Raw genomic sequence first — 20,387 nt, 5'->3', positions numbered from 1 at the left:
TGCTGCATTTTTATAGCCAGTCTTTTATCTCCGTTTTTAGTGGGTTGGTAATGTCTCAAATCCAGGCAGATAATCCCTGCTCTGCTTGTCACAGGCTTACGGTAAGAATTGAATCATTTACGTGAAATAGCTTTTGACTTGTGAAGCTTCCCGAAAATACATCAGGTATTTGTATTGGAGATGCTCAGACATAGTGGAAACATTTAAATCGCCAACACTAGCTTCTTTCTGAAAACACCGTTTTTCTTTGTTTTGGCTCCTGTTCAATTATTGTTTGCGTGGCTGTGTTTTCTTTATCAGCCGTAGAGTATGATGGAGAATGGGGTTTCTACTATATCGTTATCTTGAGAGTTTTTCAAAGGTGAGGATTTCCGTGCAGGACTAAATTTAGATTTTTTTTTTCCTCCTTATTTTATTTTTTTTCAATTAAGAAAATTTGCACCACTGCAGGAATTTTAAAAGCTCTCAGTACTGAAACTTTCTTGACTGGGAAGGTACCAGATCTTTTCTGTTTGAGACTGTTTTTGCTACGGTGTTCTATTAATACATGGTTAACATTTACCAGCATTTAAAGGGAAGTAGGTTAAACATCTGTAGTTTTAGTAATCCATGATTCTGTTTGGATTACTTTAAATAAGACTGATTTTTAAAGTTTATGTATTGATTTTTACATTGCTGCATATAGATGGATGGAATATCCTTATTTTTTTTTTTAACAACAGCTTTAACAGTTTATAGTTTAACAGTCCCTCACTTAAGCACGTATATGCTTTCAAAATTTAATCAGCCTTCATCGAACACCTATGAACACTGAGCTCAGTGCTTGTGGAGGGGCACAGAGTGACCAAATGTGCTGAGTTTATCTGAAGGATGTAGGGAAAGGTTTTATTGAGAAAGTGATATTTGAACTGATCTGTATGGGTGAATATTCTAGGACAGGAATTCAAAGCAGAAGGGTTTTTCAAGAGTCTAGAGAGATCAGAACAGGACTAGTTAAGGAATGATGAAAAATAACCAGGGGGTCCACGTGAAAGGGAGGCATGGAAAAAACTAAGGTAAATTGATACCAGTTGGGGAGAGTCTTCTGTAATGTGCTATGGGATTTGGACTTTACTCTGGAGGAAATTCTTTGGGCAGGATGGTTTTTAAGTAGGGATGTGGGCTTCCCAGGTGACGACAGTGGTAAAGAACCCACCTGCCAATGCAGGTCAAATGTAAGAGATGTGGGTTCAATCCTTGGGTCGGTAAGATCCCTTGGAGGAGGGAATGGCAGCCCACTTGAGGATTCTTGCCTGGAGAATCCCATGGACAGAGGGTTGCAAAGAGTTGGACACCACTGAAGCAAGTTAGCATGCACTTAGCACGTGGTATAACTTAGATTTGTGATTACTGTAACTGGCTACACAGTGGAGGACAGACTATGGGAGGGAGGGACTGGAGGCTGGGAGAGACCGGTTAAGAGGCTTTGTACTAGTGTGCAGTGAAATCAACTCATGTTTCCCTACGGGAATGTTCTTCTAGAATCAGCTGACCAAATTTTTGCAATACAGGATGTTTAAAACATCCGCTGAAACCATTTCAACTAATGAAAGAGGAATTTGAGTACTCAGTAAGAACCACCCACACATCAGTTACTCTAGGAGTTAAATAGATTTGGTAGGATTTTTTAAAATTTTTACTATTTATAACAATTATGTCAATGAGGAAATGCAGTATACATTCTAAAAAGCTGACTTAGTACACTTAAAAAAAAAACTAGGGCTGACAAAGGTAACTTTGTATCAATGAGGGAATTAGGCAGGTATGAAACCTCACTAGATTTTTTCTTTTAAGGTAGTGATTATGATGTACAGACCTACATTTTTTTTCCCCCAAGACTACAATTCTAGAGGAAATGAGTTTTAAAGCTTACTCATGGTGAATCACTGTAAAATGAACTAGGTGGTAAGAACTTGGTCCATACTAATCTTGTTTTTAGGTGCCTGTGAATTGTTTGAATTTGGTATGTTTGTGCTAAATAGAAGAATGTAGTCTTTTAAATATAAAGATAATTTGTTTCACACTCTTATGTAAGAAAATAAAAGCATTTACAATGAGAATATGTACAAAACAAGTTGCTGGGTTCCAAGACTGTTTTCCAAACATACTTTGAATTTTACTTTACCAGGAATTCACTGGCGGTCCAGTGATTAGGAACTGCTTATTTCACCGTGGAAGGTGTAGGTTCGATCCTTAGTTGGGGAACTAAGATCCCATAAGCCAAGTGGCATAGCCAAATAAAAATAAATAAATAAAATTTACCTTACCAAAGTTGACTATGTATGTATATATATTTAAATCCTGCTTTATTGTAGAATCCCCCCAAAGACACAAGCTGTAAGTAACTGGAAGCTTTTTCTTTGGAATAGCCACAAGCTCAAATATATGACATAGATAGGCTCATGATATTTCTTTTTTTTCCCTTTGATACCTAGTATACAGCAGAGACTTGGAGTTATGCCATTGTTTGTGTCAGAACTATGGGACTGCCTCATAGTAAATCTGGTCCTCTTGGTATCACAGTAACTAACCCCTCCTACTACCCTGCCTTTGAATGGGGCCAACATCGACCCAATTAAAGTTGAATTGCACTTTGAAATGTATAGTCTTGTTCATATGTCAAGATGTTATTGTATCAGTTTATTTTTCATTTTGTGATGTGTCATTTCAGTCAAATGGTTTTCCCCAAAGTGACTTAGGGACCGGGAGAAGTTCACCTATTTTATTCAGTTTTTTAAAAATATACAGTTGTTTTGTATTTGTTTATGTTGATTTTAACATAAAGAATTAGAGTATTTCAGCTTATAGTAAGTAAAAATGATGTCACTGTCAAACGTTTGTCATACTGTAGGACAAAACCCATTCCCATATATGGGAAATGCTTCTTTCTCTTTGACATATTTTTTTTTTCCTTTTCATGAGATTTTTTTTTTTTTTATGGTTTAACTTATTTTAGAAAGGATCCTCCCCACCCTTTCCTTTAGTGGCTCCTAAGAACTCTCATACAAGTAGAGCCCTAGAGAGCCCATTCCACTTCCTGTGATAGGTTGGAATCTTGTTATGACTAGAAGCTCCCATCTCAGCTGTTTAAGTGGGGAGGGTAAGCAGTGTATGAAGTGTATGATGTATCAGTACAATAAGTTCTCTTCATGCAAACGAGTTCTGTTCTGCGAGTGCCTTCCTAAGTCCAACAAAGTTAAACTAGGTACTCAACTAACACAATCAACTCTATGATACTGTACTGTAACAGGCTTAGAAAACTTTTCACACAAATATACATAAAAAACAAAGAAAAATAAAAACATTTAAAGTCTTACAGTACAGTACCTTAAAAAATACAGTAGTGCAGTATAACAGCTGCCATACACGGGCACGTTTGCATCTTTGAAGGTTTGCAACTTCAAGGTTTGTATGTAGGGGACTTATTGTACAGTGAAATATAACATTGCATTAACATGGACAAATGTGTGGGCATGAGGATTTGTGGGAAATTGCTATGAAAGATGCTAATCATAAAAAATAAAGCTTATTTTAGGTTGTGCATGAAAATTTGCAATTATAAGCTCTATGTATGTATAGCTGTAAAGATCAAAAGAGGTCATTTACTCAGTATATTTATTGAATGTCTGTTGCACTAGTGCAGGAAACAGGATGAATAATGTACTGCCCTTTGTTTCAAGAAACCTAAATTTCTTGGTAGAGGAATTTAAATCCTCTGTGGTATTAAATCTTATAAATGGTGTTTTTTCCCGAAGGACCACTTACACACAAACAATGACAAAAGCCCTGTTTGTTTTTAAATGTAAAAATAGGTAAATGTAAAACAAAAGGTGATAAGCAAAAAATGTCAGAATATAGGACATAGCAGTGGAAATTATGGTTATGTTTGAAGAGAGCTATTAATGTATATGTTCATGTTGCATTGACCTTGTAAATGGAATGGAAATACATGGCTCAAAATAACAGTGATTTATGAATCTAATTAGTTTCTCTTCAAGAAATAATTCAGACAACAGAATTATCTTCAGTCTGTATGTGGAACCCAGGTTTATTTTCTGTAGTGAAAGTATTTAAGGGTGACTCTTTGTTGACATAATAGGTGGGAAGGAAAAGAGAAAAGTCCTTGGCTGTGGATTCACATTTGTTTGCTTTGCATTTAGGTAGAATTCTTCTAACTTATTTTTGTCTACAATTGTAACGGAGGAAGGACTTCAGTGCCTGGGGCACAGAAAGCCAAACTGTGACAGCAGGTGTTTACATGAAGTCAGGATTTGTTGTACAGAGTGGGAGAAAAGTCTTAGATCCACTTCAGCTTGGCTTTTGAGTTTTTTTTCCTTTTTTAAGGAGAAGAGCAAAGATGCTGGGATTTATCATCATCTTCTGGCATTTCTTTTTTTAAATACTTTAAATTTTTTATTGGGGATATAGCCTATTAACAATGTTTTGACAGTTTCAGGTGGGCAGTGAAAGGGTTCAGCCATAGGGATTCATGTATCCATTCTCCTCCTGGGCTTCCTGGGTGGCTCATTGGTAAAGAATCTGCCTGCCGATGCAGGAGACATGGGTTCAGTCCCAGGAGTTGCGAAGATCCCCTGGAGAAGGAAATGGCAATCCACTCCAGTATTCTTGCCTGGAGAATGCTATGGACTGAGGAGCTTGGTGGGCTACAGTCCATGGGTTTGCAAAAGAGTCAGACATGACTTAGCGACTAAACAACCACAACAATTCTCCCCCAAACTCCCCTCCCATCCAGGCTGCCACATAACACTGAGTGGAGTTCCATTTGCTATACTGTGTCATTTTCTGATATTTCATAATGGTGGTTCTGGGAGTCAGAATGTGTCTGGTTTATGATTTGCTGGTCAGGTGGTCCATGGCAGGAGGCCTGTGAGCTCATCCTGCCCTGGAGAAATGATCTGGGTTTATACAGGAATGATAGATAGTATCTACAACAGCAGTTTCATCACCTCAACGGTGTTATATAACCTGACTCTGGTTGATGTGTTCAGTTAGTGTAGGACTGAGGTCAGAGGGGACAAGAAAGGGGATAGAGTTTGGAATAGAGAGATTAATCATAAACTCAGTAAGGGGACTCAGTTTCACAGGTACTGTTATACAACATGTAGGCAGACTTCCTCCAAAACACAGTACATAAAAATACCTAAGGAGTTAGAGGAAGAAAAAAGTGCTACTAACTCACACCTTTTTCTTTTTTTTTTACTAAGTATAGGACATTTTAAGTTTCCCTTTTCAACTCTTACTTTTATCTCCAGCCTATGTTTTCTAGTAATGTGACTTTTGTCACGTTATGCACAAGGTCACATAAGCATCAAATTCTGTCACATTTGAGCTGATTGTATTAAGATTTTACTTTGCATTGTGAACTGTCTGCTGCTGCTAAGTCGCTTCAGTCGTGTCTGACTCTGTGTGACCCCATAGACGGCAACCCACCAGGCTCCTCTGTCCCTGGGATTCTCCAGGCAAGAATGCTGGAGTGGGTTGCCATTCTACCAGTGGTTTTTTTGGGGGGTGATTTTGCTCCCTAGAAGGCATCTGGAGGATATTTTCTAGTTGTCACACCGGTGGAGCTTCTGGATAGTGTGGGTGGAGGTCCTCACCACCCTGCTTTAGCCAGAAAAACACCCGCAGCAAAGAATTTTCTGGCCCCAAGTGTCAGTAGTGCTGAGGCTGAAGCTTTGTAGTACAAATAATGTGGATGCACGTCCTTTACAGTGACATGGGAAACTTGGTCTTTTGATTCCTGTGAGAAAGGGCTACTAATTAAAGACTAAAAAATAAAAGGAATTTGGGGAAAATCTATGCAAGATATGAACGGGAAAAAGAATACAAATAAGCCAAGACTAGCGATAAAGGAGTGTTGAAAAAATATCGGAAGGAGGGTTTTCGTACAACTAGTGTATATTTATTTTTGAATGATATAACCACAATATGTGCATTTCTTATGATATTTTGAACTCCTAAGGCACTCAGAAAGTGGATCTTTGGATTTTAAAGCCAAGAAGTCAGTAACAGAATAATAGCTCTTATGTGTAGAAGTTATTTTGGTGTGGTGTAGTTGTGAAAGCCTTTAAAAGATAAATGATTAATTTTGCTTTTTTTTTCCAAAACAAGGATTGTGGTTGAAAATGTATGGCAGGAAAGGATGTGTCTTATATTCCTTTATTGGATTTTCATTCTTTGCTAACAATCTTGGTAAAAAAAAAAAATCCATAGCTTCAGTCCTGGCTGGAAATTAGTCCTGACCTTAATAGGTTTCAGCGTGAGAGCTCTTTAGATATGTGCCTGCTCATTTGTAGTTGTCTTTTCTGAGGTATTTCTTTTTCTCTGTAATGTTTGTTTCTGAGTTGTAACAAAGAAATTTCAGTTGAGTTGCATATGATTTAGCTCCTAGCATAACAGTTGCCTGAGCCTGCTAACATTTATATCCCTGCCTGTAATGATTTACTTAGAAAATCTTTTATTTTGAAATATTTATAGAATCTCAGGAAATTCATATAAATGCACAAAATGATTGACTTTTTTTTTTTTGATTGACTTTTTATCTCACGGAGCTTCTCATCTGTTACCCATGGAAAGCATTTTATTACTATCATTACTTCTAGAGTGACTGTCCTAGTAGTTGAACAAATAACCAGGATCTAGAACAAAAATATTAAGGGAATTTGAGAAAACTGAAGGTCCTTGAAAGGTTTATTTTGGGCCAGGAAATAGTCCTATACCTCAGTTAATTTAGGATTAAGGATATTTTAACTTGGTGCTTTGAAACCTGCATCTATTAAGGCCATGGATTTCTTTTGAGATGGCTCCCAACTGACAACTCCAAATATCTGAGGGGTATTTTGTCATAGTGTGTCATAAGGATGCCTTATGTCAACCAGCCCCTGGTTGCTTTTGTGAGTATTGGAGTCCATTTCTGGTATTTTTATGTAATGACGTGAAGCCCCATTTAGTTACTGTTAAGCGATGGCAACCCACTCCAGTACTCTTGCCTGGAAAATCCCATGGACGGAGGAGCCTGGTAGGCTGCAGTCCATGGGGTCGTGAAGAGTCGGACACAACTGAGCGACTTCATTTTCACTTTTCACTTTCATGCATTGGAGAGGGAAATGGCAACCCACTCCAGTGTTCTTGCCTGGAGAATCCCAGGGACGGTGGAGCCTGGTGGGCTGCCGTCTATGGGGTCGCACAGAGTCGGAGACGACTGAAGCGACTTAGCAGCAGCAGCGGCAGCATGCCAAACAGGGTAGAGTTTGAAAACTGTTAGTGTGACGTGTTGTACTGAACATGAAATAAGTTATATTTTCCTGCTTACAGTATATCTTTAAAAATTCCAAACTAGACAAGATTATAGACATTTTAATGCACAGTGTTGTTTTGTGGAAGGTTAGACTTCATTTTAATCTGCATTTGAGACCTCTGAGGGACATAAGGCAGTTAAGGAGTGAATGACTGTTAAGAGTTTGGATGGAAAGGAGGTGAGTGGGAGTAGAAGGTGTCATAATCTAGATGTGAAGTTAATGAGACTGATGGGTAGACAGCAGGTGCTGAGATGCTAGATAATCAGTACTTTAAGTAGTTTGTGCTTTTTTTTTTAAGTTGAAGAAACACCTTTTCTCCTCCCCTTTTAATTTCAGCAGTAATTTGGGGTTTCAGAATACTCATTATAAAAACAAATTCAAACAATACAGTCAGGCTTGAGTGCAGGAAATAAAAGTCTGAGTCCTTATCTCATTACTCCTTAGCTCTATTCCGTGGTGGTAACCACTTTAAACAAGTTTGGTATGTTTACTTATGATACTTATATGTTTGTTTATGACACACCTTATGGTCTCATATATGGGGAAGGAAATGACAATCCATTCTAATATTCTTGCCTGGAAAATCCCATGGACAGAGGAGCCTGGAGGGCTGCAGTCCATGTGGTCACAAGAGTTGGACACGACTGAGCAATTAAACCACCAGCACCATGGTCTCAGGGCTTCCCAGGTGGTGCTAATGGTAAAGAACCCACCTGGCAGTATAGGAGACATAAGAGACATGGGTTCCATCTCTGGATGGGGAAGATCCCCTGGAAGAGGGCATGGCAACTCACTCTAGTATTCTTACCTGGGAAATCCCATGGACAGAAGAGCCTGGTGGGCTACAGTTCATAGGGTCACACAGAATTGGACATGACTGAAGCAACTTAGCATGCACTGTAGTCTCGTATATAGGATACATGTTGTATTTGTAACATTTCATAGAGATTATAAACAATACAGAGTTTATAAAGGGAAGGTAAAAATAAAAGTCTCTCCCCTCCTCCCACTCCCTATAGATTATTACTTTTAAAAATATTATTTTACTATAAGAAATTTAAACATACACAACAGTAGAGAGAAGAGTAATGAAAAGGAAAAAGAAAGAAAAAAAGGGACTTTCCTGATAGTCCAGTGGTTAAGGCTCTGTGCTTCCACTGCAGGGGGCGCAGGTTTGATTCCTGGTCAGGGAACAAAGATTCTAGCATGCCGCAGCCAAAAGGAAAAAAAAAAAAAATTAACGAACTCCTGTATACCCAGATTTTAATATAATTAAATATAATGCAGATTTTAATATAATTTCATATGTGTCTGATCCCTCAAACGCACACTGAATTATTTTGATGCAAATCCTGGATGTCATGTCATGTTGCCCTTGAATATTTAGAATGAATCTCTATGGCATCAGGACTTTTAAAGAAAACCTTACCCACAGTATGCTTATTACACTTTAAAAAATTAACACTAATTCCTCAAGATTTTCACAAACCTATGCAGTGTTAAAATAAGACTGTATCAGATGCCAGCATGGGGGTGTGTCTTCCTAAGGGATTTATATGGTCTGTTTTAATTATGTCCGGATTTTGCTTAAGTGATGACTTTATTTTTTTATAGTTATGTTATTTTTCAAATAATACATGATTATTTAATACCTTTGGTAATTTCAAAATTACCAAATGGGATCCTAACAATAAAATTTTGTATTTATATATAAATCCTGCTTGATTACTTCAATGACAATGAAACAAGATGAGTTTGTGCTCATTGTTTTATTTACTTATTTATTTTCATTTTTATTCTTTTAGGTAGATCTTACTTTTTAGAATTGAAGTATAGTTGACTTACAATACTGTGTTATTTCCAAGGGTACAGCAAAGTGATTCAGTTATATATATTCAGATTATTTTCTATTATAGATTATTATAAAATATTGAATTTAGTTCCTTGTGCTATACAGTAGCACAGGGTCCTTTATTTTATTTTATTATTTTAGCTTTTGTTGGAGTATGGTTGATTTACAATGTTGTGTGTGTTTCAGGTGTACAGCAAAGTGATTCAGTTATATATATATGTGTGTGTGTATATATGTATATGCATGTATAGTCATTCTTTTTCAGATTCTTTTCAGTAGTTCCTTGTTGCTATCTGTTTTACATACAGTGGTGTGTATCTGTGAACTCCACACTCCTAGTTTACCCCTCTCCCCTTTCAAGTGATGATTTTAGAAGCCAGGCCTGGTTTAGCCGTGATTCCACTTTGTGGTCAGCTGTACAGGTTGGAATTGGGAGAAAGTCTTGTATGATGGTTCTGAGTTCTTCATTTTTTATACATTTTAACTATTCAAGTTTTTAGAACAGATTAATAGCAGTAATTTCATTGGAGATAACTGCTACATTGTTCGGTGTTTACTTATTAGAGTTAATACATCAGGCGTTAAAAGTAACTTTTTCCTTTTATTGTCCTTGACCATTTGGTAGGCATCCCCATACCATCTTGGGATGTTAGTCATGTTGGGTGAAGGTGGGAAATGAGAGAGAAGTGAACAGAGCCTTCCCTCCATTTCCCCATGGGAGCATTTTTTGTTTTTCCTTGTGTTTATATCTTAAGATTTCTTTTAAGACAGAGGATTTGGGTTTATAGCTAAAAAGTTGTTTGAAAATGATTGCTGTGTATGCACTGTTTGGATAAAGGCTGACATCCTTGTTTTTAAGAAATACATTTCTTCCCCCTTATACTATCTAGTATACTGCTATTTTCCTATAAAACTTTATATAAAACTGAATATTTTATTTTTTATTACTAATTTTTGTCTCCTTATCTTTTGGTTGTGATGCGTGGCATGTGGGATCTTAATTCCCTGACCAGGGATCAAACCCACACTCGCTGCACTGTCAGCGTAGAGTCTTAACCACTGGACAACCAGAGAAGTCCTAAGACTATATGTATTTTAATGGGAGAATGTCAGACGATTTTTCTATGATTTGAACATTCAGCTTTTTTTCCTCTTTTGAACATTTGGCTTTTGATTTCCATTGTATTTGGGGGGAAATGTAGTTTTTCAGGTTCAATTGTTATGTCACTTTTGTTGTTCCTTATTCTGTAGGCTTTCAACAGACCTCCCATCTCTCTTCTTATGAAATTATAACTCCTTGGAGATTAACTCGTGAACGAAGAGAAGCCCCTAGGCCCTTCTCAGAGCAGGTAAGTTATCTCTTGAGAAATATGTATGTATTTCAGTTTCACTCATTTTAAGACAAGAATGTTATTTTCATCAGTGATTGGTTCAGTGAGTAATGTTAGCCCATGCTTATGGCACTGTTGTCCATTGGACATTATTCTAGTAAAAGTGACATATTGATTCTTAGTAGCTTGTTTTTTTTTAAAGACAAAATAATCAACTTGAAACATAAGTGGGTGAAATAGTCAGTTAAATAAAAGTCTATGACCAGTATAGGATGCTGGTTACATAGACCTCTGACCCCTACCTGACTGGTGATGGTTACAGTGATCTTCTTACAACAAGAGTTCACCTCTCTCTTAGTGTATGACAGGTAGAGTACTGTATGCTGAATCTTCACTGACACTGGTGAATGTGTGTTATATGCATGTATTTTACATTTGAGAATGTTTGCAAAAGTGAGTTTTATCGCCATATTGGAAGAAACATACTATACTAACAATACACAAAAATTATTTTTCAGTACTATTTTTCTCTTACTGTAAAGTTCAGAAATAATGTATTTGGATATCAACTGATTTTGCAAACCCTTCAACTTCATCGAAGTATAATTTAACTTCATTATGATTTACCAGTAACAAGTGATGAGGATAAAGAGTTTAGCTTATTACCTCTGAATTGACAAAGTATTTCTAGCTATGAGGTAGGTCGTACATTGTTTAGGGACTAGGCAGAGTGAAGAGGACACTGGAGTTAACATGAGGAACTTTCAGAGTTACCCTCCCTCTGGGCATTACCATGGATCGGGTAGATCATTCGTCTTCATTTGTGTTTTTATACGTAAGGAGTGTATAACTCTTAAGGTATCCTTCCAGTGGAATGGTTTATAATTTTTCCTTGCTTTGTTTTGAACTGGACATTCTCCTCTTTAATTTTGTTTTGCCTTTATCAATTTGTGTTTTCATTGTTATTTTCCCCCTTTTCTTCACTTAGTAGCATAGGGACAGTGTTTTTCTACTTCATTGTGTCTCTGATGATCTTCATCAGCTTTGCACACATAGATACTTGAGATTGTAGTGAATGTCCCGCCTGTATCCTGATAAATAATCAGGAAAGAGGTGGAAGCACTGTTTAAGCCCTGGGGATATGGTGTGAACAAAACAGACAGAATTATGTCCCTGTGGAGCTTCCATTCTCATGAGAGGAGAGACAGAGGCAAGTAATATAATTGTAAGATTAATAATAGAGGTTACTTAAGATGGTAAAGAGCTCATCGGCCAGTGCAGGTTAGACATGAGAGATGTGGGTTCGAGCCCTAGGTCAGGGAGATCCCCTGGAGGAGGAAATGGCAACCCACTCCAATATTCTTGCCTGGAGAATCCCATGGACAGAGAAGCTTGGTGGGCTGCAGTCTATAGGGTCGCATGGAGTCAGACATGACTGAAGTGACTTAGCACGCACACGAGATGGTAGTAATCATTGTGGGGAACATTAAAGCAGCAAGGAATTGGGGAGTATTGGAACTAGCGGTGAAGGATAGGAGGGTTTGTGTTTTTTAATAGGACAGCCCGGGAAGACCTTTCTAAGAAGGTGACTCTGTAGGAGAACAAAGCCCAGAAGGAAGGGAATGAGCAACGCAGGCAGCTATTTGGGGGAAGAATGTAACATCATAAATTCTCAGAATTCTTCTCAGGGGAAATGGCAGTGGTGTTTTTATATCCTATATTTGCCCAAGAGCAGAAAGGACACTTGCCAAAACTGTTCAAGGAGGTTGGTGTTTTTGTTGCCTCTGGAGATGGAGGTCCCCATACAGAATTTGGAAGTATAACCCCAGGACATGGATCCGGTCTCAGCCTTAAGAGTCAGATGCTGAAGTGCCTGAGGAAAGTGGATCCTGCTGTTTCTTGGCTAAGTGTTCACTTGGAGTCCAGAAGTAGTAGGGAGAATAATAAGCACCTATTATTTAATTATTACTTAATTCTAATAATAAGGACACTTCTGATAATATTATTGTTCGTTGAGTCCCTCCATGACTGTCCTTTTTATTAGAATTAAGTTTCTAGAGATCACATTAAGTGCTTCTGGCTAATGAAACAGTGAGTCACTGGGGAAGTTATTTTAGTGTTTAAGGTAGAGAAGAGGGTCCCACAAGCAGAGGATATGTAAGTTGACTTATCTCTGTTCTTTGATTCTGAGACACAGTCTTCATGAGGTACACTGTTATTTAACGTGCCAATAATTAAGAAAAAAACAGACTGCTGCCAGTTAGACTACTTTGCCTCTGTATGATGTGTCCCAATTTCAGAGATGTTCACAGAGATGTGAGGGGGAAAAAGTAGGTTTAGAACCGATGAAATGTGTTAAGTTCTATGAAGATGTAAAGTCATAAAAGTGTATTAATTTCATCTAGCTTTCAGATACCCAGAATGTGGGATAATCTTTTGAAAGTAAGAGGTTCATGAGATTTAAACAAAAGGAAGAATTACTTTTTACTATAGGTAATACAGGAATGGACTTAGTAAAAATAATCCCTGAAGTTACAGCTCAATTGCAATTGTAAACAAATTGAAGAAGACTTTAGATAAACATTCAGGTTGTTTTCCACGATAGGTTATTAAAAGAAGTTAGGGATGATCAGAGTCTATTTTTATTATTTATGGGCATATTTCTGGTTGTTTCATAAAAGAGTTCCAGTCAGTGCCAAATTATTTTCATTCAGGATGGAATTTCTAGTGTCCTTTAAATACCTGTTGTTGCAAAGTTATTTAGAAGATAGTGTTTTATTGTTCTTTTCTCCTTTGTGCATTTAGGTATCTTATGTCATTCAAGCTGAAGGAAAAGAGCATATAATTCACTTGGAAAGGAATAAGTAAGAAATTTAATTTACTTTGCCTTTTTTGGTAATTTTTTTTCAATACTATATGGGTTTCTTTTCTAGTTAGATATTGCTTAGTAGGTTGTTAAGAAGGTGAGACTAATAAGAGTAGAAGTATGGAAAAATCCCTACAATTTTGCATTTCCACTGACACTTGAGCAAAGGAAAATAAAGCTAAATTAAAGGAAGAGAAGCTTGTACTTAAGAAAACTTTAAAATCATGACTGGCCTAAGAAACCACTGAGCAGGTGATAAAGTCTTTAGTAGCTTTATCTGTCTGCTAGAGCTGCCACAGTGAAATACTACAGACTTAAACAACAGACACTTACTTTCTCCCAGGACTGGAAGTCTAAGATCAAGGTGCCAGCGTTAATGTCTGGTGAGGACTCGCTTCTTGGGGTGCAGACCCTTCTGGCTGGCACTCAGGTGGCCTCTCCTTGGCCTCTGTGCACAGGAAGGGGGTAGATGGGGGAGTGAGCTCTCTGGTGTTTCTTCTTATGAGGACACTAATCCCATTGGCTCAGGGCCCCACCCTTATCACCTCATTTAACCATAATTTCCTTAGTGGGCCCCATCTCCAAGTATAGCCACACTGGAGGTTAAGGCTTCAGCATAGGAATTTTGGAGGGGACCATTCAGTCCATAAGAGTGGTCTCTCACCCTCCTTTTTAGTTTTGGCATATTTTCACCTCATCCTGCCTTGGTAATCTGTGTTCTTTTGTTGCCTTTTTGAAACTCTGTACTTCTGACTGTACTGAGCCACTGTCTTGTGGCCCATCCTGCCCTGCCCTCCCTTTTCTTATGAAGCTAAACTTCCAGTGAGAGATTTCAGAAAAAAGCCGCCTAATAGGCCCATTTACACGGAGGTGTGAGTGGTGGGATGTCAAGTGCTGCTCAGAGATGTCTCCCAGAACCAGTAGCAGCAGCTCCTGGGAGTTTTCTAGAAATGCAGATTCTCAGGTCCACCCCTGGAATGAAGCAGAACTTGGGGAGGTGTCACAGCCATCTGTGTTTTAACAAGCCTCCATCCCAGGTGATTTTTTACCAACCCTCAAGTTTGAATAACACTTTTTATCTTAGAAGAGAAGGCTGAGCTCAAGAGAGTGCGATCTCTCTGGCAGGGCTTTAGGCACTGCGACAGATACTTTCGGACAGAGAGGCTTTTTGTGTCCTGGGCACCGTACCCGGTACTTTTAATTGTGTTACTTAATAATTTTCTCAGAACTCCTGAGGTCCAGCTTGCCTCCAATGTAATGATGTCACTGTGTACAGGAATTTTTAATAGATATAAATATTTTCTCCTACTCTTTCTATAGGAAATGCAAATTAAAATGATTTCAACATAATAACAGTTTGTTATATTCGCCTAGTTTCAGCTTATAAAGCATTTTCCTCACCTGTATGTCATTTATTAGAGTGTCATATCAATTTGATAATAGAGGAGTCTTGCGGTCCTTGCTTCATACTCAGAATGCTAAGGTTCAGGAAGTTTACTTGATTTACTCAGCATCACATAGTTTGTAAAAGGGGCACACATCCTAGTCCTTTGACCTGAAGTCTAGTGATGTATATGTGTGTCTGTGATGTTGTGTCTAAATTCCTATGCTTCTTGAATTGGGGGGCAAATGGTACTTTTACAGGCATTTGTTAAGAGTTGCCGGGTCTTTGAATGTCTTTGAGAAGCAGTCATCAAAGCTAATGACCACTAGTGAGAAAGAATTAGGGTGAAAGAATTAGAGTAGATAGCCTATTACAGCTATCAGTGAAGAAGTGAGTATGTTTGAGTGCTTACTTTTTTCCTCCCAGGGCCTAACTTGTTTTGGACCATGAGTCCCTGGTGAAAACAATGAAGCCTCCTTACAGAGGGATGTACATAATTACTTACATTGGGGTATTTGGCTGGGACTGGGGGGTTGTGTGGCAGAAGATAGCACACCTCTTCTCTCCCTGTGCTGAAAAAATTTAAAGATAAAGGAGTGAGTTAGATAGAAGGTTAAAATAGCCCTCTCATGGTTGATGAGGGCTGGGTTAGGGGATTTACCAGAGAATGAGAGCCCAATGGACCTGTCAGTCCTGAACCCCGGATTAGGCAGATTCAGCCACTCACGTCAGTGCTGCACCATGGCAGTCCTTGTCCTAGAGGAGCGTGGTGGAGTGTGTTCCCATTGGCAGGCAGTGACTTCTAAGGAAGAAGAAGGGCAGAGCAAGGCCAAGTACCCTCTTCACTTTATTCTTTTTAAATTCACCACCAGAGGGAGCAAAGAGTGTGTGTATGTTGGGGAGAGAGGAGAGACAGGGCAGCGACTGAACACAGTTGGATAACTGAAAGGACTCAGGGCTCCACAGGCTCCTCCCGCACTCACTCAAGGAGACTATCATAAAGGTAAAGGGGACAGGACTCAGGATGAAGACAGCAGAGGAAATCATAGAAGGTTCAAGAACTTCCAGGCAGAGTCCCTCGGGGTCCTTTCTCAGTTGTACAGATGCGCACGTGTCTTCAGATTACACATCACCGAGATACGAGTGAATCGTCACCTTTTCAGGGTAGCCCAGGCATGTGTTTACCAAGGGGGGTCATTTTATATCACACTGATCATGTGGCTAAAGTCAGGCTGTGTAACTGATTAAACGGCATGCCAATCATCCATCTCTCCATCTCTTAAAACAGTCTAGACGCCTGGAGATTTAGAGCCTTAAGAGTCGCATTGTAAACCACTAGCTGGCACCTTGCATCCCTGACTTGTCTGTAAGCCCCGAAGATAAGTATATTGCTGCTCCAGTTCTGCTGCAAAGGACGCAGAGCCTTTGCTTGACCTAACTTTGGTCAGGCTACTGAACCTTCTCCTGGGCCCCATCTGTACACTTTGTTGGAAAATCCGGTTTTAGCAGGAACCCTGCTAAATGAGGTTAGCAAGAACCCCCCACCCTCAATATCTGATCAAATTCCTCATCTTCCACCATCCTTCCCAGGTGATGTCTGATCACCATGGTCTGTCTTCAGTAAGAATCCGTTTGATTGGTTTAGCCAGAGCCTCCTTCACCCTGGTGTTTCATCTTAGTAATTTTTCACCCACTGACCTCCCACCTTGCTCATTGGATACAAATTCCCACCTGCCCATGCTATGCTTGGACTTGAGCATGACCTCTCCCCCACTGTAAAATCCCATTTTGGTGGTCCCCATAACTTCTGCCAAGCTCCTAAATAAGATTGGCCTCACCATGTTTAACAAGTGTCATGGAATATTTTTTCTTTGACAGTCATGGTGGCATGACTCAGGTAGGATCAGATTCATCACTGGAGCCCCGACCTCTCACTCTGGACCCTAAATATGCACCTTCAAAGCCCTCATCTTCAGTCCTGACTGATCGGGGATCCATTGGTGAGTCTGACTCCTGAACCATTGCTCCAGACGAACGTTCACCAAAACTGGTAAAGACAGACTTGATTCTTAAGGTTTTGAGTGTATACTCTGAAGTTGGGTCAGAGTCCCAGGCTTCTTTCGACAGGTACCTCCTGGGCTGGCAGGTCTCCTTGGCTCCTTGTTCTGGCTGGGGATTACTCCCTGGCTCCCTGGGCTGGAAGTCCCTTCCTCTTGTCTCTGTGTGAGGTCTCTCTTTTCTCTTTCTTGGATCCGACTTCTCCCATTGGAACTTCTCAGCCAACTAAACCACCTCTTCTCCCGTCCTGCTGACTCTGCTATGCCAGCTCTGTCTGCTTCCATTCTTCTTAACATGTTTTGCTGAGCATAGTTTGGAACTTTGTTGGTGTCTTTGGGAAACTTGAGAGCTTCCCAGGTTGACTGCCTCCTCCTTACTGCTTCTGCTCCTCCTTCCTCTTCTTGCTACCGTCAGTCTCCCCTGCCACCCTGTTCCCTAGATCCTTCAATATGTCCCACTTTGAACCCCAACCTCCTCCATCCCTCTGTCTACCCCCGACAGACTTCAGACTTTCCCCTTCCACGGCAGCGCCTCAGCTTCCCAGTCATTTTCATTTTTAGCTCCTTGCCCTCCATCAGGGGCTCTCACAAAACTCAAGTAGCTCTGAAAATAACTCTACTTGAGTCTGAAAAGAACAAATGGAAATAGGTTGTATGACTCACGTGGGTTTTGGAAACATCCAGAAAGCAGTTAGACGTCTCCTCAGTCACCTGCCTAAAAGTTAGACCACGGCAAAGGAAGATTACGTACCATAGTGAAAGAAAATCTTAAAAATCTCCTCCAGAAATACTGGTAGGCAGGTAACCTTAACTTGTTCTGTTTGCCATAGTTAGTTCAGTTGAAGATACAAAATGGAGATAAACCACTGAGGTTATATTGCTGCTTTACTGACTCATGGCTAAAATTTTAAAATGAAAACCATGTTTTTTATTTGTATCTGTCTGTGTGTTTATATATGTCTATGTGTGTGTATACATCAGATATAGTTTATTCCTGCTGGAAATGAATCACATTAATTTATAAAATCCCTTGACAAGTCCAATTCAAATAGGTTTAGAGGTAGAATGAGCACTTATATAAATTATTTTCTTAAAACTCTCAGGAATACAGACACTAACCCAAGTTTTTTTTTTTTTAAGTTCACATGACCTTGAATAATCTTTTTGCTGGTTTTTATAGTGTAGATACAATTGTTGATAAACTCTGACAACTTCAGAGTTGTCAGTATTAAATACGCAATGCAGATATGCAATTTTTTTCTACATTTGTTTACTATTCAGATAAGCTTATGTTATCTCTACCAGATGTTTAAGATTATAAATTATAAGTCGACCCAAAGAACAAATATGTAGTGAAAAAGGAATTGCTTGATATCAAGCATGGCAGTTAAAAACAAAGGGGGAAGAACCATAAATATATAATTTTTTTTTTTTGCTTTTGTGATTTTTTTTATTTTTGGATACTTGCCAGATTTGTCAATAAGAAAAACAACTTAAGATGATGGATCGCTAGCTAGCTTTGTTTAATAACTGGCTCATGAAATTTTCATGACTCATTCAAGAATAATTGTTCAGAACAAATAAAATAAATAGATGTAAGTGGCATAGAAGTTAATAAGTGAACTTTTCAATGATAATTAAGTTTTATGTCTCCTTAAGAATGGTTTCAAAAAATTTTTTTCATAACTTGAAACCTAAAAGCTATACTAAGTTAAAGATGGATAATCATCGACTAGATAATTTCTAAATAAGATAAAATATTGAAATATTAATTGCTGAAGAGAAATATAATTTTATTTACTTTGGCATCTTGTTTTTATGTGGTATAGAGAAGCTAAATGTATTTGTGTCTGTTGATAAGCATGAGAAATTATACTATGAAAAAGATACATCTCAAGAAATTATGAGATAATCTATTCATAAATTTTCTACAGATTGATAGCATGTAGCAGACAGTTTGCAATTGCCTGCTTTTTAGCTTTTACTGAAAATTAGGATTACTAATGACTAAAATCTAATCAATATACATAAATGAAGCTATTAGGAATAATAAAGGTAAAGAAAACAAACTATATACAAGGAAAATAAGGTATATTTTTGATAAAGAAGGATATAAAAGATATGTTTTGCTAAGGGAAAAAGAGTAGTTTGTCCCAAAGTAGAATAAATGGTTGTTCCAGAATGACAAAGAAGAAAAATGTGGAACAAAAACTGAGTGATATAAAAAAAAATTTGTGGAAAAGGGACCTTGAAAAAAGAATCTTTCCTGGTGTGGTCAAAATTGGCTGTTGGATGGATTTATTTGTAAGGTTTTTTGGTTTTTTTTGTTTGTTTGTTTAATTTACCTAGTATTAATAGTACACTGATGCAAAACCAGAATCTGGTTTTCTTTTTCTATTGAAACAAGGTTTCCTTAGATGATTGGTTTAGTTGTTTCTTTATGTTTAAGTACATAGCTTGAGAAGATAAGATGTGTTTTAAGATGATTTCCTATGTGACATGTGTTTATCAGGCCTTTGATTATGTAAGAAAACCAAATCTTCTCAGTATTAAGAGAACTAAGAGTTTTTTTTTTTTTTTTTTTTTTTAAGAACTATGTAGGTTTCTGTTTGCCTTTGAAATTTTTTAATTGTGACTTTGGCTAAATGGACAGGTAAGTGTTGTTTCACAGTGACACTTGTGATCCAGTTTAGTCAAATGTGGAAACCTTTAGGCATGTTTGACAATTTCCCCAAATCAAGTTCTAGTTGGAGTCTTTTTGACCGCAAACTAACTTTGAGATTTCTCAAATGGATCTTGGAACATCTCAAAGGATTTGTCTCTTTCCTTACAAAAAGGGATACAGAACTAATAAGGCTTATTTGATATGTTAACACATCTTATTTTTCATGGCAGTATAATTATTTGCATAAGTCAGTTAAAATCTGCCCTTGTTGTAACAAGAAACAATTGGAAACCTTGGTTTTATTACCAAGGCTTTGATTGTAATGTCATATTTGGGAATGATGTGTGTTGAATCAGATATGACCAGATAGCTTTAAGGAACTAAGGTTGACTTTAAGAAGGCAATGTTTATACAGCTCCCCTTGGAAAAACTGGCCTGTTCCTGGCTTACAGGATTTCCTGCCTTACAGGTGAGTAAGGAAGATCACTTGTGGCAGGGCCAGGAACCTCAGGATATTTGGGGGACCTCAAGAAGAGACTTTACCCAAATCTATAGATATGGCAGGCATATCTGGTGGCGAGTTCTTGACTTGGCTTCCTAGCCTTAAGAGTCTTTGGTTCCTTCTGAAATGCTCCAGCAAAGCAAATTCAAATGAAATACTATATGGTCAATCACTATTTTTGCTGTACTTATGTGAATAACTAGGTCAGATTTAATGAGATCAGACTTACGTGCAAACAAATTAGTCTTACTTTATTTTTTACAGAAATGAGAGTGACTGTAGAGAGAATGTGGGGTTTTTTTGTTTGTTTCAATGGAAAACTGTAGTGAACCGTTGCTGCTTTCATCTTGCATATTTTGCCAACTTTACCAA

At 38.2% G+C, this 20,387-nt stretch overlaps 1 protein-coding gene across 2 annotated transcripts in view; it reads left to right on the top strand.

Annotated features, from left to right (window-relative positions):
• Positions 1–20,387, top strand: part of ADAM9 (ADAM metallopeptidase domain 9) — a 100,633-nt gene that overhangs the window by 997 nt on the left and 79,249 nt on the right. For both annotated transcript variants that reach the window (XR_014063399.1, XM_081524013.1), the window contains exons 2-3: positions 10,462–10,559; positions 13,347–13,405. Coding sequence is in view for 1 of the 2 variants with exons in the window: in XM_081524013.1 (XP_081380139.1) it covers positions 10,462–10,559; positions 13,347–13,405 (157 nt within the window). In the remaining variant the exon portion in view is untranslated. The remainder of the gene's footprint in view (positions 1–10,461; positions 10,560–13,346; positions 13,406–20,387) is intronic.

Source organism: Giraffa tippelskirchi, chromosome 8 (genome assembly GCF_054371585.1).
Source record: "Giraffa tippelskirchi isolate mGirTip1 chromosome 8, T2T-mGirTip1v1.2.pri, whole genome shotgun sequence".
Lineage (NCBI taxonomy): Eukaryota > Metazoa > Chordata > Mammalia > Artiodactyla > Giraffidae > Giraffa > Giraffa tippelskirchi.
Note: the sequence above shows the minus strand (reverse complement) of the source record. Positions and strands in the feature narration are given on the sequence as shown.